We start from the raw sequence: 18,372 nt of genomic DNA, 5'->3' as shown, positions 1-18,372 counted from the left end.
AAAACAAACTCTTAAAACATGTTTCCAGGCTCTTGCATTTTCAAGTCTCCTTTTATTTTCAAACAGTTTTGCACTTTCAATGTAGTTTATGTTGAACACCCAAAATATATTACACATGTATTACACATATATAATTAGACTTTATATCTCTTAAGATGGACAGGTTTCAATGCTCTGTTCAGATATGTACATCACAGGATGTTTTGTGGTTCGAGGACCCGACCCCCGCGAAGTAAAATGAAGACACAGGGACACGTGATATAAGGTTAATGGGCTAGAAAAGGCCACAACTTTATTGATTACAGCAATGAAAAGGTATTGGCTTAGGCATTGGATCGCGAAACAAGTGGGTTTATTCACCAGGGGTTCATCACCTGTTGATGCTAATCCAACTATAGGCTCACCCCTGATGTCACCGAGGGTCGTGCCATGGCCTCCCGCCAAGCAGGCTTCGGACGGAATACACGACCGCCAGATTCCTTTAACGGAATACCCCTAGAAATTGAAGGCATAGGCGATGGCCACACCTAGCACTTCGACACACCACAACACATTATTCCAATGCCTAACCTACCCACCAATACCACCAAAAAGTTGTGACGATTGCTACGAGGTAGGCGAAAAAACCAAAAAGCCTAATGCCAAATGGAAAAACTCCTACCAGGCCCCCCGGGCAACCGGGGCGACCAACCTAAGGTCCATAGCAAGGCCAATGACCTAAGCCTAACTCAAAGGGAGTGGAGGGTGGGTGACTCGCACATGACGACAAAGAGAAATGAGGCCGGGGAGAGGCTGGCACTGCAGCATAAAGGCTGCTGGACACGCCCCCCCATGGCACCTGGTTGGACGGCCACCGGGGGGGGGGGGCGTGAGTGCCAGCCAGGTGAGCTGGAGGCAGGGGGCAACGCCCCCTGCTAGGAGCGGTGTTCGGGCTCCCGTCCACAACCACTCCCCTCTCTTTCAGGGAGGAGAGTCTTTGTGGTTCGAGGACCCGACCCCCGCGAAGTAAAATGAAGACACAGGGACACGTGATATAAGGTTAATGGGCTAGAAAAGGCCACAACTTTATTGATTACAGCAATGAAAGGTATTGGCTTAGGCATTGGATCGTGAAACAAGTGGGTTTATTCACCAGGGGTTCATCACCTGTTGATGCTAATCTAACTATAGGCTCACCCCTGATGTCACCGAGGGTCGTGCCATGGCCTCCCGCCAAGCAGGCTTCGGACGAATACTTTGGTCAATAACTGAATGGGCAGCAAAAACAATGGTGTCTCATTCATCTCATGTTGCATACAAGAAACAAGAGACCCCGATGACAGGTTTCACTTGTTTTTTTATAGATTCACATACATACCTTAATGTCCCAGCTATGTAAAGATTACAGCCTAATTAAGAAACCTCCATCAGACACTTTTCAAAGGCTTTCTATTATACAAATCTGTTTCTGCTTAGCCCTCCCCAGTTCATTGTGTTCTCTTCAACTTTTGACACCCTGGCTCACCCACAACTTTGTGTGAAGCTTGTGGTGGACAGAGTTTCCTAGTGTCAATAACAGATTAAAATTAAAACATAAAAAATAGGAGTTCTGTTTTTTTGTTTTTTCCCTAAAAGATATTCTAAAAACAATTAAAAACGTCTTTTAAAAAGTTAAATACTCTGATAGGTATTCCATAGAGAAGCAGATCTTTCACCTACCCACTGCCTGGAATATTTTTCAACTTGTTGACACATTCTAATGCCAAGAAGAGAATGTTTTCTGTTGAATTCCCTTCCTGCTATTAAATCAATATGACAAAATGTCAAAGTCATGCTAAGCCTGTTTTGATAACTAAAGACAAGTTGTTCGGAACTAACCATGAGAAAGAGATCATATGGAGGCTCCAATATGAAAATGGAAAATAATTTATTAACAAGTTGATTTAGAGTAAATCATGGCATTAATTGGAACATATGATTTCTTGGTAAACTATGCTGAGAGGCAGCAAACATGTTTTTTCAGGGGGGGTTTCTGATGCAAGTAAAATCTTCCAGAATGCAATACGCTTGGAAGATGGCTCTGAACACTTCAATTATCACAAATTACCACATGTCACCATCCATCTTGCCAAACCCCATGTGGACTGTAGAGTTCACAAACAGAATTAATAGCATAGTCTGAAATCTATTATAAAATAGCTCTTTGCCATTTAGTAATGGGATGTTGGGTGGACTGAGGCATTAAGTCAGATATGTGACAATTCCCATTGCAAAAGCATTTGGAGCCATGGATGTAAGCAAGTTGTAACAAGGCTGATGGTAGATAATAAATGGAACTGGGCATTGTCCAAGATGTTGGAGGAATTCCTTCTCCTGCTTCTTATTTTGTGGCTGCAACTTCCTCAAAGTGAATGTGAGACACCCACTGTTATGTGTACCTTGACAAATCCCTTCCAGCTCCCATACCAGTATAATCAGACAGGAGACATCACCATTGGAGCAATTGCTACTCAATATGTCTGCATGTTTGATGAAATTTTATTCAGCGAACACCCAGCAACAAAGTTTTTGGATGGACTAATGTAAGGTATACCCCTTACCCCAGCTCTACTGTGACAGCCCAGCTTAGAATTGCCTTATGTAGGTGATACAAGCACTGCAATGACCCAAAGCAGGCTGTACAAGCATTTAGTCTTATTAGCAGGCTTTTAAAATCTACGTGGTTTTTGTTCTACATGTTGGCTACAACCCTCATGTTGTCAGACATAATTCCTCAATCCTATTTTATTTTTTATTTCATAAAATTTATATACAGCTTGATTGTGAAAAGAAAGAAACTCAGTTTACAATAACTGTTTCATGAAAAAGAGCGATAAAATATCTGTAAAACAGTTATAAATAAATATTTAAAACCATAAGGTAAAGTAAAGGTAAAGGTACCCCTGCCCATACGGGCCAGTCTTGACAGACTCTAGGGTTGTGCGCCCAAACCAGTATTAAACTAAAAAAAGATTCAAACACACACCAGCATTTTACTTATATGGGTAGGTTTGTCTTAACAAAAGATTTTTTTACAAGGTACCAAAAAAAGTCTAGTGAAGGAACCTGCCTGATATCAATAGATGTCCTTATAATTTTCATTCTTAGTTCTACCTCACTTCTTAGTTTCAACAAGAGGTAAAGTCCTATTGATCCCTGTCTTCTAAAAATACAAACAATTCTGGTATATTATATGCATATACACTCCAGAGTTCCTGAAATAACCAGCACCTAATCAGGTATATACACAATTTGCAGAGTTGCATAAAATATATATGTATTGATTATAAATATGCCACAGAAACAGAAATGCCTCAAAGAATTCCTCCTTCCATACAGAGCTTCTCGGGGGGTGCTAAGATCGACAGAGGGTCCTTTGGGTAGTTCCTCTGCACAGAGAAGGGTGGCAGCCCAAGAGTGGGCACAGTGGCGTAGCGTGGGTTGTCAGCACCCGGGGCAAGGCAAGTAATTTGTGCCCCCTAACCCGTGAATTTGCGCCCCCTAACCCGTGGATTTGCGCCCCCTAACCTGTGGATTTGCCCTAACCCCAGATGTTGTGCCCGGTGCGGCCGGCACCCCCTGCACCCCCCACGCTACGCCACTGAGTGGGCACTCTCTGTATCAGCTCCCCATTGGCACCCATCCTGTACCTTCATTATACAGCATTTAGTGAATGCTGAAGATCCACCCCTTTACCCACTCTGGGATCTTTGACTGAAGAGAAGGCAAATTTTGCTGCTAGTAATGATATGAACATGTTAAACATGTTCATGAATTCCCAAACTGGAAACTTTGTGCCATAGGAGCCAACTCCTAGGCATTTAGGCCCCTTTGCTCTCCCCAATAAAATATTTTAGGGAGCCAGTCCCCCTGCAAAGTTATGGGCATTGCCATTCATATAGTCTGTGTGTGTGTGTGTGTGTGTGTGTGTGTGTGTGTGTGTGTGTGTGATGTGATCAGTTATGCAGGGCAGGGCTTACCTAGGCCCCTCAATATTTTATTCAAGTTGGTACTCCTGCTTTGTGCTACTCTATGAATTCATTAACGGAGTTTTTTTTCTTGTTCTCTACAAATTAGAAAAGGTATGCAGTTCAAACCTAATCACATTTGCAGTCATGATGATGTCTCCAGTTGTGTCCTATCAAAAGTAATTATCAAATAGATGGTTAGGATAGGACTCAATATCTGTCTCACACTTAGCACTAATCTTCATTTAGGGCAATAACAAAAAGCTACCAGCATGTTCTGTCCTTGGTGTTTGCAGTGAAGGAGATGAATAAGAATCCCAATATCTTACCAAATACAAGTCTTGGCTTCCACATTTATGAGAGTTATTTCAATGCAAGGATGACTCATCAAAACACCTTGAAACTTCTTTCCAGCCAGAAAGCAATTGTTCCAAACTTCAAATGTGATAAGCAACGGAAGCTGATATCTGTTATTGGGGGACTTGACTCTGAAATCTCCCTTCACATGGCTACTCTATTAGGCATCTACAAGATTCCACAGGTAGTATAAGCCATTACAAGAGAAAAAAACAGTTACAACTGCTTTTCCTTCCAGAAAATCCAGAAAATTTAGAAAAAGTCCTCTGTCTCCAATTTCTCACCATTTTGTGCTTGTGAAACAGAGTTCAACAACACATCTAAAAATGGAAACAACCTGCATATTAATATTTGGATAGTGAAAAAGAGACTTTTAAAAAATATATAGAATATGGTGGGTTGAGGAACCTTGGTTTTGGCAACTTCTTTGCTTACTGCACCAGTGGGCAATGTTTAACCTTTCTAAGGTTTATGGAATACGTACAACACTTATCAGCTCCAGGCAGCAAGCCCTGTGTTCAAAAATGGCAAGATTTGTAGTCCAGCAACATTAGAAGAGCCAGAGTTTCTCTACCAGTGTTCCATTGCCTAAAGAACATTTTAATCATAGGCAACAGGTGAATGTCCAGTGGGAGAGAGCTCCAGAAGGCAGCACTACAACCAAAATGACCCATTACCAACCACCACCTTATGGCTAGTGGGGGCACCAGCAGGAGGACCTCTGAGGAAAATCGTGAGCATAGACAGGTTAATGGGGTGAAAGGTGTTGTCTCAAATAGCCATATTCCAAGCTGTGCCTGCCTTCAAAGGATGAGCACTAGCACATTGAATTATACTTTGAAAAGGTGAATAAGAAACAATTTGGATTTTTTCTGGAGCAGGTTGGATGTGCTCTAGATACATGGTCTACATTGTTTTGTTTTTAATCTGCAGTAACTTCAGTTTTTAGGAAGTCTTCAACAGAAACCTCACTATAATTATATTGCTACCTTAGTGGTATGGCTACTTCTTCTGCCACAAAGTTAACAATGGGAGAGTGCTGCTTAATTCTAAAGCCATGGCATAGCTGAACATGAAATTCAGCATAGAAAAAAGATGGAAAGGACTACAAATTTCACCCTCACAAACAAAACAGGACTAGAGTTCAAGAGTTTTTGACATTAACCACAAAATCACCATAATTCATCTATATTCCAAGCTGAAAAAGCAGTTCACTGGCAATAAAATTGTGTGTGAAAGAAAGAAGACAATATCATGGGAAGTGCTTTCCCCTAAGAATAAGCTATTTTTCAGTTAAGCAAATAATATATTCACATTATTTTAATGATGATATTATCTTATCAATATATTAAATATTAGAATTAGTGATTTTCTGATTATTATTCCCCTTAGATTGCCTATTGTGCATTTGCTCCAGTGATGCATGTTAGAAGTCAACTCCCTTCACTCTACAGGGCAGTTCCCAGTGAACAATATCAGTATGAAGGGATTGTCCAGCTTCTTTTGTATTTTCAGTGGACATGGATTGGGATCATTGCAAAGGATGATGATAATGGAGACAAGTTTATGCTGACCTTGATCCCAATGCTTTTGCAATGTGGAATATGCATAGCCCTCAGTGAAAAGACACCAGCCATATCTCATGCTATAGATAAACTGAGTTCATTTAAATCTATTTTGCACAAGGCCAGCTATCTATCCAACTCCAAAGTCAATGTTTTGGTGGTAAATGCAGACTATGCCACCATTACATGTACAGTGGTGCCTCGCAAGACGAAATTAATTCGTTCTGCAAGTCTCTTCGTCTTGCGAGTTTTTCGTCTTGCGATGCACGGTTTCCCATAGGAATGCATTGAAAATCAATTAATGCGTTCCTAGGGAAACCGCCTTCAGACCAGGTCCGGGGACAGTCTGTCCCCCGACCTCTTCTGAAGGCTGGGGGGGGGACAAGGGCTTTTCTTCCCACCCCCCAGCATTTAAAAAAACCCGGGACAGCGGAGGACGTCTCCGCTGTCCGGGGCGATCTTAAAATGCTGACGGGCGGCATTTTAAAATCGCCCGGGACAGCGGAGGAGTTCTCCGCTGTCCGGGGCGATTTAAAAGCCCCTGGGAAGGCAGGCAGGGGGGACAAAGACTTTCGCCCCCGCCAGCCTTCAGAAGAGGTCCTGGACCTCTTCTGAAGGCTGGCGGGGGGCGAAAGTCTTTGCTCCCCCCCGCCTGCCTTCAAAAGCCCTCCGGGACAGCGGAGAAACGTGCTGTGTTTCTCCGCTCTCCCGGGAAGGCAGGCAGGGGGGAGCAAAGACTTTTGCCCCCTGCTGGCCTTCAGAAGAGGTCCTGGGATCGGGGCATCGTCCCGATGGCGGGCGGCGGGGGGAGGCATTCCCGCCCCCCGCCGTCCGGGATCGGGGCATCGTCCCGATGGCAGGCGGCGGCGGCGGCGTTCCCCCCCACCGCCCGGGATCGGGGCATCGTCCCGATGGCGGGCGGCGGAGGAGGCGTTCCCCCCCCGCCGCCCGGGATCGGGGCATCGTCCCGATGGCGGGCGGCGGAGGAGGCGTTCCCCCCCGCCGCCCGGGATCGGGGCATCGTCCCGATGGTGGGCGGCGGGGGGAGGCGTTCCCGCCCCGCCGCCTGGCATCGGGGCATCGTCCCGATGGCGGGCGGCGGAGGAGGCGTTCCCCCCACCGCCCGGGATCGGGGCATCTCCCGATGGCGGGCGGCGGAGGAGGCGTTCCCCCCTGCCGCCCGGGATCGGGGCATCGTCCCGATGGCGGGCGGCGGAGGCGTTCCCCCCCCTGCCGCCCGGGATCGGGGCATCGTCCCGATGGCGGGCGGCGGAGGAGGCGTTCCCCCCCGCCGCCCGGGATCGGGGCATCGTCCCGATGGCGGGCGGCGGAGGAGGCGTCCCCCCCCCCGCCGCCCGGCATCGGGGCATCGTCCCGATGGCGGGCGGAGGAGGAGGCGTTCCCCCCCGCCGCCCGGGATCGGGGCATCTCCCGATGGCGGGCGGCGGAGGAGGCGTTCCCCCCCCGCCGCCCGGGATCGGGGCATCGTCCCGATGGCGGGCGGCGGCGGAGGCGTTCCCCCCCCCGCCGCCCGGGATCGGGGCATCGTCCCGATGGCGGGCGGCGGAGGAGGCGTTCCCCCCCGCCGCCCGGGATCGGGGCATCGTCCCGATGGCGGGCGGCGGGGGGAGGCATTCCCGCCCCCCGCCACCCGGGATCGGGGCATCGTCCCGATGGCGGGCGGCGGCGGCGTTCCCCCCCGCCGCCCGGGATCGGGGCATCGTCCCGATGGCGGGCGGCGGAGGAGGCGTTCCCCCCGCCGCCCGGGATCGGGGCATCTCCCGATGGCGGGCGGCGGAGGAGGCGTTCCCCCCCCGCCGCCCGGGATCGGGGCATCGTCCCGATGGCGGGCGGCGGCGGAGGCGTTCCCCCCCCCCTGCCGCCCGGGATCGGGGCATCGTCCCGATGGCGGGCGGCGGAGGAGGCGTTCCCCCCGCCGCCCGGGATCGGGGCATCCTCCCGATGGCGGGCGGAGGAGGAGGCGTTCCCCCCCGCCGCCCGGGATCGGGGCATCTCCCGATGGCGGGCGGCGGAGGAGGCGTTCCCCCCCCCGCCGCCCGGGATCGGGGCATCGTCCCGATGGCGGGCGGCGGCGGAGGCGTTCCCCCCCCGCCGCCCGGGATCGGGGCATCGTCCCGATGGCGGGCGGCGGCGGAGGCGTTCCCCCCCCGCCGCCCGGGATCGGGGCATCGTCCCGATGGCGGGCGGCGGAGGAGGCGTTCCCCCCCGCCGCCCGGGATCGGGGCATCGTCCCGATGGCGGGCGGCGGGGGGAGGCATTCCCGCCCCCCGCCACCCGGGATCGGGGCATCGTCCCGATGGCGGGCGGCGGAGGAGGCGTTCCCCCCGCCGCCCGGGATCGGGGCATCGTCCCGATGGCGGGCGGAGGAGGAGGCGTTCCCCCCCGCCGCCCGGGATCGGGGCATCTCCCAATGGCGGGCGGCGGAGGAGGCGTTCCCCCCCCGCCGCCCGGGATCGGGGCATCGTCCCGATGGCGGGCGGCGGCGGAGGCGTTCCCCCCCCGCCGCCCGGGATCGGGGCATCGTCCCGATGGCGGGCGGCGGCGGAGGCGTTCCCCCCCCCCGCCGCCCGGGATCGGGGCATCGTCCCGATGGCGGGCGGCGGAGGAGGCGTTCCCCCCCGCCGCCCGGGATCGGGGCATCGTCCCGATGGCGGGCGGCGGGGGGAGGCATTCCCGCCCCCCGCCACCCGGGATCGGGGCATCGTCCCGATGGCGGGCGGCGGCGGCGGCGTTCCCCCCCGCCGCCCGGGATCGGGGCATCGTCCTGACTGCGGGCGGCGGGGGGAGGCGTTCCCGCCCCGCCGCCCGGCATCGGGGCATCGTCCCGATGGCGGGCGGCGGAGGAGGCGTTCCCCCCCCCGCCGCCCGGGATCGGGGCATCGTCCCGATGGCGGGCGGCGGCGGAGGCGTTCCCCCCCCGCCGCCCGGGATCGGGGCATCGTCCCGATGGCGGGCGGCGGAGGAGGCGTTCCCCCCCGCCGCCCAGGATCGGGGCATCGTCCCGATGGCGGGCGGCGGGGGGAGGTATTCCCGCCCCCCGCCGCCTGGGATCGGGGCATCGTCCCGATGGCGGGCGGCGGCGGCGGCGTTCCCCCCCCACCGCCCGGGATCGGGGCATCGTCCCGACTGCGGGCAGCGGGGGGAGGCGTTCCCGCCCCGCCGCCCGGCATCGGGGCATCGTCCCGATGGCGGGCGGCGGCGGAGGCGTTCCCCCCCCCACCGCCCAGGATCGGGGCATTGTCCCGATGGCGGGCGGAGGAGGAGGCGTTCCCCCCCCCCGCCGCCCAGGATCGGGGCATTGTCCCGATGGCGGGCGGAGGAGGAGGCGTTCCCCCCCCGCCGCCCAGGATCGGGGCATCGTCCCGATGGCGGGCGGTGGAGGAGGCGTTCCCCCCCCGCCGCCCGGGATCGGGGCATCATCCCGATGGCGGGCGGCGGGGGGAGGCATTCCCGCCCCCCGCCCCCCGGGATCGGGGCATCGTCCCGATGGCGGGCGGCGGCGGAGGCGTTCCCCCCCCGCCGCCCGGGATCGGGGCATCGTCCCGATGGCGGGCGGCGGAGGAGGCGTTCCCCCCCGCCGCCCGGGATCGGGGCATCGTCCCGATGGCGGGCGGCGGGGGGAGGCATTCCCGCCCCCCGCCACCCGGGATCGGGGCATCGTCCCGATGGCGGGTGGCGGCGGCGGCGTTCCCCCCCGCCGCCCGGGATCGGGGCATCGTCCCGACTGCGGGCGGCGGGGGGAGGCGTTCCCGCCCCGCCGCCCGGCATCGGGGCATCGTCCCGATGGCGGGCGGCGGAGGAGGCGTTCCCCCCCCGCCGCCCGGGATCGGGGCATCGTCCCGATGGCGGGCGGCGGAGGAGGCGTTCCCCCCCCGCCGCCCGTCATCGGGGCATCGTCCCGATGGCGGGCGGAGGAGGAGGCGTTCCCCCCCGCCGCCCGGGATCGGGGCATCTCCCGATGGCGGGCGGCGGAGGAGGCGTTCCCCCCCCGCCGCCCGGGATCGGGGCATCGTCCCGATGGCGGGCGGCGGCGGAGGCGTTCCCCCCCGCCGCCCGGGATCGGGGCATCGTCCCGATGGCGGGCGGCGGGGGGAGGCATTCCCGCCCCCCGCCGCCTGGGATCGGGGCATCGTCCCGATGGCGGGCGGCGGCGGCGGCGTTCCCCCCCCGCCGCCCGGGATCGGGGCATCGTCCCGACTGCGGGCGGCGGGGGGAGGCGTTCCCGCCCCGCCGCCCGGCATCGGGGCATCGTCCCGATGGCGGGCGGCGGAGGAGGCGTTCCCCCCCCGCCACCCGGGATCGGGGCATCGTCCCGATTGCGGGCAGCGGGGGGAGGCGTTCCCGCCCCGCCGCCCGGCATCGGGGCATCTTCCCGATGGCGGGCGGCGGCGGAGGCGTTCCCCCCCCCCGCCGCCCAGGATCGGGGCATTGTCCCGATGGCGGGCGGAGGAGGAGGCGTTCCCCCCCCCGCCGCCCGGGATTGGGGCATCGTCCCGATTGCGGGCGGCGGGGGGAGGCGTTCCCGCCCCGCCGCCCGGCATCGGGGCATCGTCCCGATGGCGGGCGGCGGCAGAGGCGTTCCCCCCCGCCGCCCGGGATTGGGGCATCGTCCCGATGGCGGGCGGTGGAGGAGGCGTTCCCCCCCCCGCCGCCCGGGATCGGGGCATCGTCCCGATGGCGGGCGGCGGGGGGAGGCATTCCCGCCCCCCGCTGCCCGGGATCGGGGCATCGTCCCGATGGCGGGCGGCGGCGGAGGCATTCCCCCCCCCGCCGCCCGGGATCGGGGCATCGTCCCGATGGCGGGCGGCGGAGGAGACGTTCCCCCCCGCCGCCCGGGATCGGGGCATCGTCCCGATGGCGGGCGGCGGCGGAGGCGTTCCCCCCCCATCGCCCGGGATCGGGGCATCGTCCCGATGGCGGGCGGCGGCGGAGGCGTTCCCCCCCGCCCGGCATCGAGGCATCGGTCCGAAGCCCGGCGGCGGCGGGAGGAGGTGTCCCCGCCCTGCTGCCAGGCTTCGGAGGAGGTCCAAGGACAGCGGGGAAGACGCGCTGCGCTTCCCCGCTGTCCCGGAGATTTCCCTATGGGCTGTCGTCTTGCGAAGCAAGCCCATAGGGAAATTCGTTTTGCGAAGCGCCTCCAAAACGGAAAACCCTTTCGTCTAGCGGGTTTTCCGTCTTGCGAGGCGTTCGTCTTGTGAGGTACCACTGTATGACGTGGACAATATTCTTCTTTGCAATGGTGAAAGGCATCGAAGAGACATCTATAGGAAAAGTCTGGATCATGACAGCACAGTCAGATTTTTCTTCAGAAACATTGCACAGGACATTGCGTTCCCCCCCCCGCCGCCCGGGATCGGGGCATCGTCCCGATGGCGGGCGGCGGAGGAGGCGTTCCCCCCCGCCGCCCAGGATCGGGGCATCGTCCCGATGGCGGGCGGCGGGGGGAGGCATTCCCGCCCCCCGCCGCCTGGGATCGGGGCATCGTCCCGATGGCGGGCGGCGGCGGCGACGTCCCCCCCCCCGCCGCCCGGGATCGGGGCATCGTCCCGACTGCGGGCGGCGGGGGGAGGCGTTCCCGCCCCGCCGCCCGGCATCGGGGCATCGTCCCGATGGCGGGCGGCGGAGGAGGCATTCCCCCCCCCGCCGCCCGGGATCGGGGCATCGTCCCGATTGCGGGCAGCGGGGGGAGGCGTTCCCGCCCCGCCGCCCGGCATCGGGGCATCGTCCCGATGGCGGGCGGCGGCGGAGGCGTTCCCCCCCCGCCGCCCAGGATCGGGGCATTGTCCCGATGGCGGGCGGAGGAGGAGGCGTTCCCCCCCCGCCGCCCGGGATCGGGGCATCGTCCCGATTGCGGGCGGCGGGGGGAGGCGTTCCCGCCCCGCCGCCCGGCATCGGGGCATCGTCCCGATGGCGTGCGGCGGCAGAGGTGTTCCCCCCCGCTGCCCGGGATCGGGGCATCGTCCCGATGGCGGGCGGTGGAGGAGGCGTTCCCCCCCCCGCCGCCCGGGATCGGGGCATCGTCCCGATGGCGGGCGGCGGGGGGAGGCATTCCCGCCCCCCGCTGCCCGGGATCGGGGCATCGTCCCGATGGCGGGCGGCGGCGGAGGCATTCCCCCCCCCGCTGCCCGGGATCGGGGCATCGTCCCGATGGCGGGCGGCGGAGGAGACGTTCCCCCCGCCGCCCGGGTTCGGGGCATCGTCCCGATGGCGGGCGGCGGCGGAGGCGTTCCCCCCCCCACCGCCCGGGATCGGGGCATCGTCCCGATGGCGGGCGGCGGCGGAGGCGTTCCCCCCCGCCCGGCATCGAGGCATCGGTCCGAAGCCCGGCGGCGGCGGGAGGAGGTGTCCCCGCCCTGCCGCCAGGCTTCGGAGGAGGTCCAAGGACAGCGGGGAAGACGCGCTGCGCTTCCCCGCTGTCCCGGAGATTTCCCTATGGGCTGTCGTCTTGCGAAGCAAGCCCATAGGGAAATTCGTTTTGCGAAGCGCCTCCAAAACGGAAAACCCTTTCGTCTAGCGGGTTTTCCGTCTTGCGAGGCGTTCGTCTTGTGAGGTACCACTGTATGACGTGGACAATATTCTTCTTTGCAATGGTGAAAGGCATCGAAGAGACATCTATAGGAAAAGTCTGGATCATGACAGCACAGTCAGATTTTTCTTCAGAAACATTGCACAGGACATCTAATATCCAAGTCTTTGATGGGGCCTTGTCTTTTGTCATGCACTCAAAAGAAGTAGTGGGCTTCAGAAAATTCCTGCAGTTCTTACATCCTAAGTCACCCAAAGGGGATGGTTTTCTTATAATTTTCTGGCAACAGGCATTTAACTGCTTTTTCTCTGATTCAAATCAGATCAGCAAATGCAGTGACAAATGCAATAATAATCATTGCAGTGGTGAAGAGAAGCTGGAGAGCCTCCCTGGGACTCTTTTTGAAATGAGTTTTACTGGTCAAAGCTATAGCATTTACAATGCAGTCCATGCCATAGCACACACTTTACATAGGATGTACTCATCCAGGCTAAAACACAGAGCAATGCCAGACAGAAGTTGGTTGGATCTTCTAAATGTGCAACCTTGGCAGGTAATTTTTCACATAAATCGTGGCTTACAATGTGCAGCAGAGCAGAGGGAGGAGGAAAGAGGTATGCAAATATTAGTCACTAATGGACTGACTTTTATTGGCAACGGTTTGCACACTTTGGCTTGGCATTGGCAAGTATCCAAGCATCCAAAAACCTGATTGGTGACCACCTTTCAGCCAGTATGCTGTGGAGGTTCATGGGGGTAGAAGGAACCTCAAGCTTATATGAAGCATGAATCAATCACAAAGGGATTTGAAGTGTTCTGACCGATTCACATAATACCCTATATATACATTACATTTCCATACCTGAACACAACACATCCCTTTTCTGAAGCATATAGTTTTAGAATGAAAGACTGGGGGGGAGAGGGGTTGCACTTTAATCATTCTGTAAAATCAGACTTGCACCTTATAAAATCTCATTTTGTCTCTGTTCATTCTAGCTTCATCATTTCCTAAGGAGAATTTCATTTAACAATACCGTTGGTGATACAGTGTATTTTAATGAGAATGGTGAATTAACGGCTGGATTTGATATAATAAACTGGGTTACTTTCCCAAATCAATCTTTCTTAAAAGTAAACGTGGGAAGAATGAATCCACATTCTGTGCTGGATCAAGTGTTCACAATTAATAAGGAGGCCATCACATGGCACATGGCATTTAATCAGGTGGGTTCAAAACAGAGAAAACTAGGAGAAAGTATCCAGCATTTCTCAGGATTTATATGGAACAAACAACAACAAGAAGAAAATACGGAGATATATAAATGGATAATGTAATCTGGTTCTCACAGTGACCAGTCAGATGGAACCTGTAAGCATAATCTGAGCAAAAGAGCACTACCACCACCACCTGCCCCGGCTTCCAGAAACTGGAATTCAAAAGCATTTTTGGCTTGGATAGTGGCAGCAGAGCATTCCAACATTCAGCTTCATTGAATGTCCATGACTTCTAGGGTTATGGGGGGGGGGCACATTTCTCTATCCACTTTCTCCATGCCATGCATAAATTTATAGATTTCTATTATTTCACCTTTTACTCACTTTTTCTCTAAACTAAAAAGTTCAAAATTCTGCAACCTTTCTTCATAGGGAAGTAACTCTATTTCCTTGATCATTCTCGCTGTCCTTTTCCAACTCTACAATTTCATTTTTGAGGTGAGCCAACAAGAATAGTATTCCATATTGTGATGGGATGATGAGCTGCTTGTGCGTGAAATCCTAGTCCCTCAGAGTTTGGCCAAGTCCGCAAACCTCTGCCTACGACGGAGCCCCTCAAGCATGGCTCCGTCAGTCGCTAGCAGAGTCCGACAGTGGGCGCTTACGGAATCTCTTCCAGCATAAAAGCTCCTTAACGGAAACACGTCTTCTGGACTCTCTGCGCGACAGTTTCCGGCGAGGAGTGGGTGTCCCTATAGGAGGTCCTGAAACCTCCCCACTATTTTCGCTGGAAGTGTCCCTGAGCCATCCCTCCGACTCACTTTCCCTTGGAGCTCTTTCTCTCCCCCTGCTGGTTCCCTCTTCAGCTGCTAAGTCTCTCTCAACCTCTGTGAGCCCTTCCACCTCCTGTCCTTCCGATGGCAGTTCCCTGACACATATGCATAGTATATTCCATGTGCATAGTATTCCAAATGTGATCACACTGTAGATTTGCATAATAACATTATGTTATTGACAGTTTAATTTTCAATTCCTTTCCTAATGATCTCTACAATGGAATTTGATTTTTTTTTTACAACTGCAACATAGAAAATGGACAGAGAAATTAGCATACACACACACACACACACACACACACACACACACTACTTCTCTCTCTCTCTCTCTTTCTCTCTCTCTATATAGTAGTAGAAAATAAGTACTTGTTTTGGTTCATACAATCACCCCAAAATGTAGCTTTGTATGTAGTATGTTTTGTTCATTCAGACCAAGTATTGCTGAGCTTCTGTGTCACTATGCTTATATGGGACCAGCAATGATCAGAAGGTTGTTATACCAAGGCATCCTTTGAAAACCAATCTGTTCTCTATTAAACTTGAACCCTTGCTCATATTTTCCTGAGTAATTTCCACCTGTTTAGAATTTGAAATCTAATCCATTTGATTCTCTTTGCAAGTACAGTTCTTTCTTTCTTTTTTGATAGGTGCTGCCCCTTGCCAGATGTAATGAAAACTGCCATCCAGGTTACAGCAGAAAAAAGAAAGAAGGGAAGCCATTTTGTTGTTTTGATTGTTCTCCTTGTCCAGATGGGAAGATTTCAGACCAGAAGCGTAGGTGGAAAATGTTTAGGGTCATGAATGACATGCACCAATGCTAGCACAATCCTATTAATGCCTATTTGATACGTATGTGGTGATTTTGGACCCAGGTGCAGTGAAGGCTGTGCAGGGTGTATGCAATGTAGTACAACCAACAGAGGAAACATGTATTGGGATCCATTTAGGCCACAACTTTATTGATTACAGATGAAAGCAAGTTTGGTGTAGGCATTGGAAGTGTACCTAAAAATCCACCCCAGTTCCTCTGGTTTATAACAACTGTTGAAGGGCACCGGCTATCACAAAACGTGGGTGCTCAAAAGCTTGCAATGGTTGCCTATACACTACTGGTCAATTATGTTCAAGATTCTTGTATTAATTTAAAAGACCCTTAACAACTTGGGTCAAAGATACTTCTGGAACTGTTTGATACCTTATATTCCTTCCCAATCACTGAGGTCTTTGGAAGAATAGTCTTCTGGGATCAAAACATGCAAAAGTGACACGGTCTGGAAATACAGATTTGCTCATCTGTAGTCTGAGTGTTTAACAAACTATGCATTTAATTAGTCAAGATATTTTTTAAAAATGCTGAAACATCAACATAGGACTGTTGCAGGTGGGGAAATAAGATTGTTTTCAAATCTTGTCTCATAATGATAAATGACAGTTCATTTTTGTACTGAGAATAGCACAGCTTGCCCATCATTAATTACTAAGGGACTAACGACTAACACAGCATTTGTTCTATTTTTCAGATATGGACTATTGTTTCCAGTGTCCAGTGGGTCAATTTCCAAATAAAAACAGAGATAAATGTCTCCCTAAGATACTGAACTTCCTCTCTTTCACAGAACCTTTGGGCATCACTTTAGCTTTTTTCAGTTTGTCTTCTTCTCTAGCAACAGCTTTTGTGTTAGGAATTTTCATTAAACATAGCAATACTCCCATCATCAAAGCCAACAATCAGGATCTCACCTTTTGTCAGCTCATTTCTCTATCACAGTGTTTCCCAACCTTTTTTGGGCAAAGGCACACTTGTTTCATGAAAAAAATCTCGAGGCACACCACCATGCCAGATGGGGAAAGGTCACTTTTTACTTATGTAAAAAAAATAAAATAAAAAATAGTAACAGCATAGAAGGTAATGGTTAGGCTAGCATCCCTCTTCCAAATATGCTAGGTTTTTATTTGCAGGGACTGTTCTACATGGGAAAGCATTCAGCACTGTCATTCTCCCATCTGCCATCTGAATTGGTACTATTCTGGGTCAACTTACTCTGCTGCATGTGTAGATGAAAATGGCACCAAGTGTGGGGGAGGGGGCAGAACAGGTTTCAGATACAGGATATTAAGCATACACGTACTTCAGATTGAACTGGTTGCTTGCTTTGCAAGTTTTCATTTCCCAAATGACTGCCTTGGCAAGCGCAATACCTACCAGGCTCAACGCCGGTCTCGCACTGCCGCTTCCCGCGCTCTCAAGGACCCGGGAGGAGGAAGGCGTGAAGGGAATCCCGAAGGCGCGAAAACCTCGCGCATGTGCAGGCCTTCCGCCTGCGACAGCCCAGTAGGCCGGCCGAAGCGAGCGGCGATGGGATGTGGGAGGGAGCTCGCTCGCCGCCCCGCGTGTGCCTATGTGGGGCACGTTACAGCCCCGTGACGTCAGCGCCACGCAGGCAGCCAGGCAGGCAGACGGCGAGAGCCCCGCGCTGGGCGGCCTCTCCTTTCCGCCGCCGCCCCGCCTCTCGCCGCCCAACTCGCCCGCCTCCCTCCAGGCAACATCTCGCGGCACACCAGGGAACGTCTCGCGGCACACTAGTGTGCCGCGGAACACCGGTTGGGAAACACTGCTCTATCACTCTGTTTCCTGTGCTCCTTGCTATTCATTGACCATCCTAACACAGTGACCTGCTATTTAAGACAAACCACTTTTGGTATGATCTTCTCAGTGGCTGTTTCTTGTATTTTGGCAAAAACAATCACAGTGGTTCTGGCTTTCATGGCTACTAGGCCAGGATCCAAGAAGAGGAAATGGTTGGGGAAAGGATTGGGAAATTCCATTATTTTGGGGTGTTTCATTATTCAAGCCTGTATTTGTGCTGTATGGCTCTGTATTGCTCCTCCATTCCCAGATTTTGACATGTACTCTCTGGCTGGAGAAATCATTGTAGAATGTAATGAAGGGTCGGCCATTATGTTTTATTGTGTCCTGGGTTACCTGGGATTCTTGGCTATTGTTAGCTTCACTGTAGCTTTTCTAGCCAGGAAGTTGCCAGATAGTTTCAATGAAGCCAAGTTCATTACTTTTAGCATGCTGGTGTTTTGCAGTGTTTGGGTGTCCTTTGTTCCAGCATACCTGAGCACCAAAGGAAAATCCATGGTGGCTGTGGAGATCTTCTCTATCTTAGCCTCCAGTGCTGGATTGCTAGGTTGTATCTTTGCCCCTAAATGCTACATAATTATTATAAGACCTGAGCTGAACAGCAAGGACCAACTAATAAAAAGAAATTAGCAACAATCTACCTGTTTCTGTAAGGGCTTGTGAAATTTATGCTGCTCATTCCTCTAAATTATGGCAGCAGGGAAAAATCACATTGGAAATAGCTCTTTAGATATTGTTCGTGATAATGGTTGATCCCCCCCCCCCCAAAAAAAAATTGTGCAATAGTTGTAACTTTGGTGAAATGTCTGTGTGAGTTTGTGTTACTCAGCCTAAAATAGGCTGTGAGATACTGTACAAAAGTCAAAGTTTTATTACTAAAAGTTAAATTTCATGTAAGGTTCTCCATGCTGTAATTCTGTACAAGAGCACATGGTACAATTCTGCTATTTTTACAAAAAGTAATTTATTTTGCTGTTTCTAAGAAATAAATAGAAAATTAATTTACATATAAAATGATTTGTGAATAGAAGTTATACAAAACCTGTTATGGACCAAATTTCTTTATTGAAGAATCCTCTAAATTGTCATTCTATTGGTGTTACATAATGGGGACCTGTGCACTCCAAGCAGAAAACAAATTAAAGACACGTTTTCACTGCCATGGGGTCAAACAGTAATCCCCCCAATGCCACTTCCCAGACAAAATGATCCTGCA

General features: G+C 53.7%; 1 protein-coding gene across 1 annotated transcript; it reads left to right on the top strand.

Annotated features, from left to right (window-relative positions):
• The first annotated feature begins 13,604 nt into the window (after positions 1 to 13,604).
• LOC114583149 (vomeronasal type-2 receptor 26-like) lies at positions 13,605 to 17,786 on the top strand. Its single transcript, XM_077918179.1, has 4 exons — positions 13,605 to 13,682; positions 15,157 to 15,283; positions 16,030 to 16,262; positions 17,121 to 17,786. Exons 1-4 carry the CDS (start codon positions 13,605 to 13,607, stop codon positions 17,784 to 17,786), a joined length of 1,104 nt encoding a protein of 367 aa, XP_077774305.1.
• The last annotated feature ends 586 nt before the right edge of the window (positions 17,787 to 18,372 follow it).

This window comes from Podarcis muralis, chromosome 13 (genome assembly GCF_964188315.1).
Source record: "Podarcis muralis chromosome 13, rPodMur119.hap1.1, whole genome shotgun sequence".
Taxonomy (NCBI): domain Eukaryota; kingdom Metazoa; phylum Chordata; class Lepidosauria; order Squamata; family Lacertidae; genus Podarcis; species Podarcis muralis.
Note: the sequence above shows the minus strand (reverse complement) of the source record. Positions and strands in the feature narration are given on the sequence as shown.

Coding starts and splice junctions, on each gene's coding strand:
- LOC114583149 (XM_077918179.1), top strand. CDS start 13,605: ATGAATCCACATTCTGTGCTGGATCAAGTGTTCACAATTAATAAGGAG. Junction 13,683..15,156: donor GGCACATGGCATTTAATCAG/GTGGGTTCAAAA, acceptor CTTTTTTGATAG/GTGCTGCCCCTTGCCAGATG. Junction 16,263..17,120: donor ATCTCACCTTTTGTCAGCTC/ATTTCTCTATCA, acceptor CGGTTGGGAAAC/ACTGCTCTATCACTCTGTTT.